Here is a 12,534-nt window from a genome sequence, read left to right on the forward strand (position 1 = left end):
TTATGAAAGAGCTTTATGGCTTTTGAAACACAGAAACAAAATAAATGAAAATGCCTCAGCCTATTTATGACCTCAAGAAGCTTTCACTAGCTCAATCTGAAAATAGACTAAATCTTAATACTATTCCTACAGACAACTTTCTGACTAAAAGCTCCCTGAATGTTGTACTAATATACAGCCTGACTTACCAGATTATACACAGTATAATGTTCAAAATAGTCATTAAGACCTAAGGTCTAAGTGTCTTTAAAGCCACAGAAATGATGAAAGAAGTAAGATTCTTTAAAAATCTATTTTTTTCACTATCAATACTGATTGGTTTTTGGAACTCAAAGTTCCAAAAAGAAGACTATTAGATTTATTAGAAGACTACTACACAGCATGAACCCTGGATTGAGTGGGGGAAAACTGGTTAGATTGTACCACTTGGGGAAGAGCCTTAAATGAGTGACAGTTTTTATGTAGTGATGCAGGGAAAGACTGATGAACTTCATCTCTTGAATGAAGAGTATAGCAATCTTTCTCAGATGGAAAGAAACATGGGATAACTGCTTTTTCTTCACTCACAGGGGTAATAGGCAAATACCAAATAGGCAAAGAAGTCAGTGCTCTTCTAAAGGCTGTGGCATTTTATTTGCTCACTTGTCCCTTGCCAAAACTACGCCCACCTAGAAAACAATGTCTGTAGGACATCATGGAAACATCTTCCACCTATAATTTTTTGCAAACCTTAATATTTGAGTGAAATATGTCATGATAGCAATACTTAAATTTTCTTCTGCCTTTGGGGGCTTTCTCCAAATTTTTCTCCTCACAATTAATTACAGCTTCAAGTATCTTACTAAATGAAACCCTGCCAGAGAACTTCCCTGGACATGGGCATCTGCTGATTCATAGTATTAAGCTTGTGCAATAGCTGTCAATACATCCTTGGAAAGTGCCTAATAACAGCACTGTCCCTCCCCTCCCAGTAATTCCTGGATATGGTAGCAAAGTTAGAATGGACAATAAATGACTCTTGAGCCACAGTGCCTCTGAGCTCTGTTTTGGAGAGCACAGCATGCACAGGGGTTCCTCCTGCCAAGCTGGCCTCTGTGCCAGTTCCTGCTTGACAAGCTTTATAGACCATGATTAAGCCTATTACGTGGGATCTTCCAAATGCCCTGTGCACCACAGGTGCTTCTTGTGTTTCTCCTGCCCAAGAATGTGCAAAATGTACATACGTAATCTTTTCAACCTTTTAACATTGTTCAGTAAACCTGCTTTTCCACTGATTTGAAGTTTAAAATTTTAAGTTCTTTCTGTATTCCTTAGCCCATCAACAGTAGATGTAAACAGTCAAATTTTCCTTCAGTTTCTTAAATTCGCACAACATATAGCCATATATATCCATAGTTTATTCCACTAAGCCTTTGTTACTATTTATTTTTACTGGCTATTTTCCTAAAAGAAATAGGTCTCAAATGAAACATAAAATTTCAGGAATACAAATTCACTATCTAGTAACTACCAGTAGCAACAAAATTAAGGTCAGAGATGTCATCAACATGAAAATTAGATCCCTTTAGTACTTTAAGATACTTTTATCACTGTTAACCTAGGGTCCTTTTATCAAACTGTAAAACCAAATTTGCCCTCTTTGAGCTACTGATCACACATGATCTTTATGCAATTAAGGGTACACTACTCCAAGTGGAGATGTTTAAATAGATCTTAGTGATTTAATACACTTTTCATTAAGTTGGAAAATGGTATGTACTTAAATTGCCTAGATTGTTTTTGAAAACTTGACATGCAGTTACTTAAAAAGCATTCCTTTAACAGATAAATAGAAACATCTACACAATAATGCTTAACAAAGATACTCTTTAACAAGATTACATACTGGTTTTTTTAGTAGGTTCATTGCCACACTATCTCAGTACCCAACATTCATTACTATATTTATCTTCACAATTACTTTTATGAGATGAGCTTCTCATAAGTCATATACAAGAAATTGAAACAGAAATAATAGATGTTTTGTACAGTCTGACAGTTGCATCTGAACCCAAGGCACTTGATACTAAAGTTCTCTTCACAAATACAAGCCTTAATCACAAGCCAGCCTGTCTCTCTGAAGCAGTACGCATCCCATTTATGGAGCCATTATCACCCCCACTGCGTCAAAAAGATAAAGAACACCAACAATTTTTTTGTTTAAAACAAATGGGAGATATCCGTACATTACGTTTCCTCCTTATGTGCGTAGAATGTGAGCATCTTCGATGATGCAATTGGTAAAATTATTTCAAACTGTTCCACACACCTTCCAGATAATCTTAAATGACTAATAGCTAAAACAGACTTCAGCAAAATATGTCTCCTCTCCCTTCTACACAGCTTGTCATACACTCAGTTGCCCACTCATTCAGAACATGGCTAAATGAGTTCTTCAGCTACAAATCCTCAAGACGCAGTGAGCTCATTGTATCACTCACAGTCACTGCCAGGAACAGAGAATTCCTGCCTCTGACTGTTTCTGGTGCTTACTTTCTGGTTCTGGGATTTCTTTGATCCTTCTGTAAGCTGATTTAACTTCCTAAAACATAACAGAATTCCAGCAGACTGATGAACAAATTTTGCTTGTTAAATCAATGCACAACAAAGCCTGAGAAGCACCAGAACTTGTAATCAGAAGGTAGCAGAGTTATCCAGTCCAAGCTGAGGAAGTCTGTCTTTCTCCTTTTGGCAATAAGGAAATCAGCTTGTCTATAGTCCAAGTAAATTTTTAATTTCTGCTCTGAGGTATCAATTGCTTCAATTTATAGTCTGCCATATGTTATCTCAAGAAGCCTCACTAAAAGGCAACTATGTTGGTTTCATTTTTTGCAAATGGAGATGCCAGACTTAACACAGAAGACTGACTCCTAAAAATCTGTAAAAAAGAAAATAAAACTGAACTATAGCAAACATTTATTTTCTGCAGAAATGCAACCTTGCATTTTAACTGCCTCAGGATCAAGTAAATTTTGCCTAGTGGCATTTATGATAGTCCAAGGCCACTTTACAACTTTAACTGACTGTGCCAGTTTTGACCGTGGTAGAGTTATAACATTCTCAGTGGTTGGTGTGGAGCCATGCCTAGGACTTGTGCTGGAAACAATGCTGGTAACCCAGAGATATTTTCATTACTGATGCACAGTGCTCCACAGAGCCAAGGCCTTTTCTGCTCCTCACCCCACTCCATGAGCAAGGGGCTTGGGGGTGCACAAGGGGTTGAGAGATGACACAGCCAGGACAGCTGACCCCAAATGACCAAAGAGATATTCCAGACCATAAGGCACTATGCTCTGCATAGACTGGGGAGAAGAAGAGTGGGATATCTGTAGTGATGGCTTTGTCTTCCCAAGTATGCATTAGGAGTGCTGGAGCCCTCTTTTTCTGGGGATGACTGAACACCTGCCTGCCCACGGGAAGTTGTGAATTCTTTGTTTTGCTTTGTGTGTGCAGATTTTGCTTTCCCTATTAAACTGCCTTTTACTTGACCCACAAATGTTCTTTTACCCTTCTGACTCTCTTCCCCATCCCACCAGGGGAAGTGAGAGAGCATCTGTGTGGGGCTGGGCTATTGGATGAGGTTAAACTACAACAATGACCAACCGACCAGCGACCAATGGACTCTGGCTGGAACCTCTCTGCTCACTTGACACACAGATTCCAGCTCTAAAATGAAAAAAAATTGTAACTTAGTAGTTCAGTAGTTCAGCAGCAGACTAACACACTTCTACAAACTGTTTTATCACAAACGTGTCTTAAAAGGAGGTGAATAATGTACAAGATTTTTGGGCTTGGATTTTTCCGGTAACAGGTTTCTGAGAGCAGACATTGCATCTGATCCTGACGCACAAAGGAGCTGCCTCAACCTTCATATACAAAGTCCTAAGAGAAGTGTTGAATATACCATGTACTCCTTCTAAAGTTTTACTACCATCTTTGCAATTCCTGTGAATTTTTCCACTCTGAACTCTTAACAAGGACTTCTATTTCTTCATGGCCTGAATTCTCCATTCTCCCTTGAAGACAAATCAAGAGCAGGAACAGACACCGCAAAATAAGGCAGAAATATTAATCCCTACCTTTGGAATTTTTCCATGTTCCTAACATAGAAAAATGCATCACTGTGATTAATTATAAGCTAATGCAATTCAATTGTTATTTAAATTACTGTTAAACAAAAGTAACTCATGGCTTGTACTTTCCAGGATAGCACAGTAACAATGCTAATTGCTCCATCTTCAAAAAACTGTTTTTCATATAATTTTTTCATAAGAAACTGTTGAAAGAGGGGTTTTTTAATAGTTTGGTTTTTCCTTCATCAGTGCAACTTGACATTTATTTCAGCAGATCCTTCCAACAAGAATATCCAAATATCTTCTTGTCTCCACTGAAAATATTTTACTTAATATGTGAAACAAAAAGACCATTCAAGCAAAACAAAGAGAGCAAAAATGTGCAGCTTACTTTGCAGAGTGAAATCTTTCATTGTCCACAGAAAACACTGGGTTATTTCTTCTCCAACATCTCAAAAACTGACTTAATCTTATCAATGAGTATTTAGTCTTTTGCAACTTTAATGTTTCCCAGAATAACTTCTAAATATGTGTACTAAGAAAATTTATAGCTCTCTTCTGCATAAGGTAGAACAAATACATGCACTAGAATTGATTTTGCTTCAGATGTATTGTAAGTGGATGTTAAATACCATTTTTGGAAGCAGATATACATTACCTCTGCTGCACTGACCCTGTTACCTAAGAAGTTACCAACTGTAAAGAAGAGCAGTACTTATGATAAAAAAAAAAAAGGACTGTTGCTAATAGGGTTTGGCAAATATTGCTGTCATTTTAACATGCAAATGTTCAACTAGTAAAAAACAATCAGTTTTTTTAACTTTTCTCTGGGTAGCTTGAAAACATACTGCATAAGAAATATACAGGCATGCTCGAAGAACAAAGTTCGGTCAGTGACTTAGCATTCCTTGAGAGTCATATACTTTGGAATGTAATTTGTAAGATGAGCAGAATTTAGCTTCCTACTACACCTTAAGTTCTTTTCTTTCATTTTAAAATTAGTTAATTTGAACTGCATTTAAAATTCTGTATTTGGCCTCAAATCCTTCCACTGGTAAGTTGAAAGCACAGCACACATAAAAACAGTAAGAAGCCTCGGTATTGCAGAAGTGATACATGTAATTTAGAAAAGAGAGATTCAAGATCTTGACAGCTTAAATTACTTCCTCATGCAAGATACTTTGCTTTCTTTCCTCCCAAAGAGTTTTTAGCAGAAAGTAGATCAGAGTAAAACTGGGCAATACATAGTGGAAAATCTTAAAACTAAAGAATGCCCACAGAGGTTGTGAAGTCTCCCTCACTGAAGATATCCAAGAACCATCTGGATGCAATCCTGTGCCATATGCTCTAGGATGACCCTGACTGTGAGATGGGACCAGAGGACCCACTGTGGTCCCTTCCAACCTTACCCACTCTGTGATTCTGTAAACTGTACAGGCAGCAAACAGCATAAAATGAAATGATTTTGTATGTAACATGTGACAAGCTGATACAGCAAATTACTTACCCAGTAAACTCACAACTCAATTTTGAAAGAATGATTTGAAAGAACTCAACAAGTGTAAAACATTAAAGATGTCTTAAAACCGAACTCCACTTCTATTATCTTTGAAATTTTTTATACATTGTCTTAAGACATTATTACTGTGAAGCACATTGTATAATTTATTTGAATTCTCTACAGAACAATGAAGTTAATTCCGTCTCATCAATAACTTTATACAGATACAGTATAGGAAGCAATGTCATCTTTGCTTACTGTCAAGTACAAAACAGCTTATACAATCTAAAAAATAGCTACAAACCACTCTTGTAGCATAATGTATGTTGTGCCAGGTTAAAGTTTACAGCAGTGGCTTTTTGATCTTTCAAGACAAATAACATGACATCATAAGATAACAAACAGCTGTGCAAACTCAGACTTAGGAGAAAGGCTTAACTACCTCCTTTTCCCAGAACTACTTTTCCCTGCTTTACTGCTGCTACCACCAGACTTGCTGGAAGATTTTGAAGAGAAAAGTCTTGTCATGAATTCAGACACATCTGGCAGCTCATGGTTGGAATTCAGCATGTTCATTGACTGCTCCATTTCCTGCATGAAAAGATCAGATAATCTTAATAGCTTGTAACAATTATGGCTGTATCTAAGGCATCAGTTGAAAGAATGTATGAGAAAGATACCAAATTTTCCCAAATACTGTTTTACTTTTTGCAGTCCTCCAGGATACATATTGCTACATAGTTTTAGGCAACCACAGCCAAAACCACCCAGCTACACACAGAAACATAAAACCCCAAAACTAAAAGCAGCAATGCATAGAAAATGGTAACCATGTCTTAAGCAGTCTTACAGGGCAATCATCTGATAAAAAAATCTAAAAAATACAAAATATTTCTTTTCAGCACTACTTTTCTCCATATTAAAATTTAGGCTATTGCTTAGATATTCAGATATGTGTTCTCACAGATGTCACACTTTTGTTTTTCAAATCAGTATTATTTATAGCAAATTTACAAATTTTTGATGCTGTTTGAAGGAATTAGATATTTTTATTGCCCTACTTTCTGACACCAAGCTACTAAAGTACTGCAGATGAGTTTTCACTCCTTCAGGAAAAAAAGGATTTTAATATATATATATATATACACAAACTAGTACTAGGCTGATTCCAGGAAAAAAAAAAGTTAATTTGAAAAACGTCATAAAACCTTCATGTACTCCACAGGTTAACACGTAATAATTCAATACATGGTCATCTAGAGAATGTCATTACAATTTGGTTCTTAAAAACAACTTTTTTCTACTCTATAAAGATAAATTAAATTATAAGCAAAATTCTTCCAACTTGAAAAACTTCTCCTTAAGAAGTTTCATCAGTTATCTGATAATAACTAATTCATCAGAAGTTTTGATGGTTTTACCATCAGAACAACCTGTCTATAAGCAGTGTCTATAAGCAGGTCAGTGAAAAAATTAAAGAATATGTGATTTCCTTTTTTTAAAATTCGACTTCCAGAGTTCAGCTTGGTTTGAAGAACATGCCATGAATACCTAGTATGTCTTTGTATCTGTTTTTTTAATCAAAATTATAGCCAAAAAAGCATTATACAGCTCTGATATGCTTTTAAAAGATATCACTTATAAAAAAAAATTACTCAGACACCTATAAAGTACTACTGAAGACAGTGGTCATTTTCAGAAAAAGGAGTTTGTAGTTAACCAAGCCTTCAAAAGCAGCCACCCATGACAGACAAATAATACTTGTAAAAATAAAAGATTTAGCAAACACCTTGAATCTCCATTTTGTCCTAGCCTTCTGCAATTCAGCATTTTGCATGATGAAAGGACAATAAATCAGATAATTTAATGACTATATTAAGACTCTGTATCATATACACCAGTGCGACATCTGGATTTAACAGTGGAGTCAGCTGCAGTTTAGGCTGAAGCACAAGAGAACCCCACATCACACCCCTCTCAACACATTACACACATATTAAATGACTCATTGCTAAAACAGCAACAGTCTATTAACTGAATAAATGATGCCCATTAAGCTTTCCTTAAAAGTACAGTTCTGTTTTTATTACTTTTCTGTCCCCTGAAATCTCATTATCTTTGGTCTCCCCACGTGCATCAATTGAATGTACTTACCCGCCTCATATCAGGATCACTGGTGTTGACAACTTTAGGCAAAAGCACAAATATCAGTAATGGAAGAACCATCATCATGACCTACAGAGAAAACAGGAAATACCTCTTCAGCTTAGTTGTTGCTCTAAACACTTTTAGGACCTACTGCATTAAAATGAAGCTCTACTAAACAGCCAAACTCTAGAACTACTGCATTCTGAAACAGTAAGCCAGTAACACTTCAGAGGAATGAAACCTGACAAGGGAGTGCTTTAAACAACAGTCTTCAAAGTTGGAACAATAAGGAAATGCTTGTTCTCTCTTACACCTGCTGTAATTTGAATTTTGCAACATGTTGATCTCTGCTCTACAAGAACAGCATCACATTGTTAAAGGAAGAGACTACGGGCTGTTTTCAGAGGACATACATTAACAGTGATATATAGGGGAGGAGACGTCAGAGAATAACTTCCCATTTGTAAGCAAGTAAAATCCAATAAAACAGTCCTCTCAGAAAAGCAAAGGAAAAATGCACATTTTTCTTCAACTGTTTTTATTCTTAGTATTCTGAGAAACAGCTGTATTTGGATCCTTAGTGTACTTGTAATATTTGCGTGTTGCCTGTACATACCATAGGGTTCATGAGGAAATCTGTCCATCCCCAAGATTCTCTCTTTATAAAGTATGAAGGTGGTCCAGAAGATTTCATCTGGAGTGGGTATGGCAGCCTGACAACTTCAGAGGGTTTGATGTAATTCACATATCTTGCTCTATTAGGCAAAATGCAAATAATTGAATATATAAAACATAGAATCTTTGGCAAATCATAAAGAAGATTTTAAAAAATCCAAACAAGTTTTAATAAAAGACTACAAACAAAATCATCTGCTATGCAGTGCCAGCTAGGCTGCACTTTTGAAAAGCTAACTTCACTCAGCAGCATATTTGATGGAATCAAAAGCAAATCATTTTTTGTTACCTTGTAAAAGAGCAAGAAATATTATGCTGTTTAGGGTCCAGCTTTGAAAAGTGTAGTTTAACCAGCTTGCTTGGGACATCAACTCTTGCAAAGTTAATACATTTTCCACAAGTGCATTACTCTGCATTTATCAATACTGAATCTCAGTCTTTAGTACTTTAGGAGGTTTTCCCATAGCTCATCACTAGTATTCTTCATCTAGGCCTAATATTCAGATACTTACTCAGTACTAACATCTTTGTCATTCCTGACCCATTTTTCATGATTTATCAGTATTTATCCACTTTGTGCAACTCCAGGGATGATTTATTCCTTGTGAATTTTTCACCAAATACTCATCTATAGAATTCCCTCCTACCTTATGACTATGTCTTTTCTTCAAAACTTGAGATTTTCAAGTAGATCTTATCAAACACTTCTGTCATCCACATGCTGTTTCCTCTTTCTAGTTATTAACCTAAGTTTTTACGGCAGCACATCCCTTAGAAAAGCCCTGACATTTTCCCCAAGTGTCATTGTTTTTCATGCATCTCTGACTCCCCAGCTGCATTCCTCATTATAGTCTCTATCCATTGGACTGGTAGAGACGCCAAGCCTCCTCTTACTTTCCTTTGCAGATGTACCCCAGCAATTTACTCAACATCAAATTCGTTAACTTACTAGTCCTTAGATACACAAATGGTGCTAAGGGTGAGGTTACGCCCAATATTTTATCTATATCTTTTTAATTGTTACATATTAATTATTGCCAATAAGATACTAACAAAGTATAAAAATAAAAATTCAATAAAGTTTGGAAAAACCTAAGCTCAAACAGCCTGTTTTGAGCTTATAATAAGCTCAAAAATTATTATAACTATAATTATGTATTATAATAATATTATCATATTATATTAATTATTATTATAAACAGACTGTTTGCACTGTTTTCTGTGACATTTCAATTTTTAACCTCCCCTAAATATACTGCAGGAGTATTTACCCTGATGACTGTATTCCTAAAAGTTAAGATGCTTGGTGCGTTCTTGAATAAAGAAAAATTATGACAAGCATTTTAATTTAAATGAAAATCACCTTAATAAATAGATTTTTCTATAATACAGAGTAGTCTACAGTTACAGTCAAGAGTGGTTTGGTTACAACATAAAAGAGACCAACAATACAGAAATTATGCAAACTGTCAACTGCTAGTATTAACTAGTATCTGTAACAAATGTCCTATGGGGGTGCAACAGAAATATTTAAAAATGTTGTTGTGCCACGTCCTGACAGCACACTTACTAAAGGAATGGAAAAGGGAAGAAGAAAAAAAAAAGTGTTGAAAAATAATAAAGCAATTAACTAGTTTATGCTAGTTTATGCTAACTAATTTTATTTCAGGATAGCTGCATAAAAAATAATAAAAGCAAATAAGCAGATGGATTTTAAAGTCTCTCTTCTCTTATTTCAGGCCATAAATAGGAAGAAAGATACCAGACTCTGGAATTTGAGAAATGTGCTTCTAGAAGTGATGTTAAAAGAACATCACTTCTGTTGACGCATCAAAACTACAGCGCTGCTTCTGTGAATTTCTGTACTGTGCTGTTAGGCAAACAGAACTCACCAATACAGAGGCAAATCAGGAAAGGCTCACCTCATTTTGCCTTTTGAAGTTATGTCAACTCGAACAGGCTCAAATTTATGAGCAGGGGATATAACTTCCACTACGTAAGATCCTGAAGGTACATCATGAACCACAAAACTTCCATCTGTCCTGAAAAAAACAGCGAGTTCCACAACATTTCAGTATGCTCCAGAATATAAAAGAGTGCTCTGATGTTTGTTTCTTAAAGAAGCTGTGTCATTTTACATTACAAATCTTAATATATCCACAAAGACCAAAAGGAAAATTTAAATCAGTCAGCACTCACAATATCAAGCCCTTTAATTCATCAATGCATGCTGCAACAGGAGCAGAAATTCCTGCTAGGTTAAAGATTCTGTTGTGCCCTCAAGGTGTTGTCTTGCTGGAGGAATAATTTAACAGCCCAAATAAGATCTGAAATGAATTATATTTCATGTATTCAAGTGATAGCAGAAGTAATTTACACCTTCCTTTCTCCTTCTGAAATACATACAGTGAAGTTTACTTTGCTTTAGTGCTTCTGCTGAAAGCAACCCCCCTAGAATGCCATCCTACATAGTGTGGGCTGGTGCTAGGGACGATTTACAATGCAAAAATAGCAATTTGTACCTTTGTTGCGAAATAGAGGTTTTTACTTCTAATTGCTCCCTTTAGGACCAGCCCACGCTGGAGAGCTCAATCACAGTAACAAGGAAACTAAGAGCTCTGAACACATACACAGAAGGGATTCTTAGACAGGTGGCTTTTATTTTAAAATATGAAACTCGAATATTCAATGAAAATATTAGTAAGGTTACTTGGAAGCTTCAACACTAGTTGCCTTAAAGGTACAGAAGTTTTCCTCCTATGTGTTTCCAGAAGTTTCCAATCAGAAAACCCTAGTGTTCTCTACCCTGTTAAGAGCAACATCAAAGATCGCTTTCCTAAAAATAAGATGCAAAGTTAAGACAAAAATTTGTTAAAGGGGCAAGAAATGTAATAAACCCTAACACATTAGAAACATGCAGCAGTAAAACGAATAAATGAGCCCTCTTAAAAGTGAATTCAAAAAGAATTTGCATTATGTCCTTCACACCACATATCTCTCTAGAATGCACAACACTTAAGGACCTACCACCTTTATGTGATGATTAGAATCCCTAACAATGCTTATGCTATCTTATACTGCAACTGTTTTAAGGATGTTTTCCTTTTAATTTCTCAAAGTTACTTAAGTATTCAATTAAGCATTTAGAAATTTGTCAACCTGACAGCAGTTATTACATCAGCTCCCAGATATGATATTAGCCTCTCATAACTTGTTTGTAGTGGCTTAGCAGTGCCAGGATTCTAGAAGATCTGAAGAGTAGAATCTGTTGTGTTATCCTATTGATAGGACCCAAAGTCAAAGTTAAGTTTAACTCCTATTTCAGAGGGACTAATTAAAAATTATGAATATTTATGAGGGTAAATCTTAATTCCATGTAATCTTTTTTTAAAAAAATTATACATATTTTAAAAGCAACGTATTATACTGTATTGAAAATCACAAAGAAGAATTTAGAATTTACTTTTACTCTTGAAATTACGTTAGTTCAGTTCTTAATTCTGAGGATACTTTCTATGTCTTAGATTCTCTAGATCTTTTGGTTATCTGAATATATCCAGAACCACCTGAGTCTGACTAATGATTCTTTAGAGCTTCCAGCTACATTTGCATGATGTGTGAAATAAAGCCATGTCCCTTAAATTAGCTTTCACCAGTATAGTTAAAGTTTTTCACAGGTACTCAACACAGAACTACAACTGTAACTTCTACCATGACCAAACTTATCTCCACATCGGGTAAATTCTTAGCCAAGGTGAGTTTCCTAAATAAGAAGTGGCAGAATTTACAACAGAAGCTGAGAAGAAACACGGTCCTCCAGACAGCGCAAACGCATTTGGGGTTTCTGTTTCGACTCTTGTTTTTTCGTTTGTTTGTTTGAATTAAAACTCCGTCCCTGAGTTTTCGGCCAGCAACCTGAGCCATCAGCTCGCGTACGGCCGCCGGAGGCTGAGGCCAAACCCTACGGCACTGCTGCTGGCCGCGCCCAGCCCATTACACGGCCGGGGCCCAGCGTTCACAGCACCGCCCGCAGCTCAGCTCGGGATGCTGCGGTTCCACGGTCTCGCGGCCGTGCTGACCGGGACACGGCCGAGCCCA

The 12,534-nt window shown here is 36.3% G+C and overlaps 1 protein-coding gene across 1 annotated transcript; it reads right to left on the reverse strand.

Moving 5' to 3' along the window:
• Positions 1–5,688: 5,688 nt before the first annotated feature.
• On the reverse strand, positions 5,689–10,515 carry EMC7 (ER membrane protein complex subunit 7). Its single transcript, XM_014311193.2, has 4 exons — positions 10,359–10,515; positions 8,378–8,516; positions 7,768–7,848; positions 5,689–6,204 (listed from the first exon to the last, which is right to left on the reverse strand). The coding sequence occupies exons 1-4, from the start codon at positions 10,361–10,363 to the stop codon at positions 6,052–6,054; spliced, it is 378 nt and encodes a 125-aa protein (XP_014166668.1). The 5' UTR covers positions 10,364–10,515; the 3' UTR covers positions 5,689–6,051.
• Between the last annotated feature and the right edge of the window lie 2,019 nt (positions 10,516–12,534).

The sequence above is a fragment of the Geospiza fortis genome, unplaced genomic scaffold (genome assembly GCF_000277835.1).
Source record: "Geospiza fortis unplaced genomic scaffold, GeoFor_1.0 scaffold54, whole genome shotgun sequence".
Classification (NCBI taxonomy): domain Eukaryota; kingdom Metazoa; phylum Chordata; class Aves; order Passeriformes; family Thraupidae; genus Geospiza; species Geospiza fortis.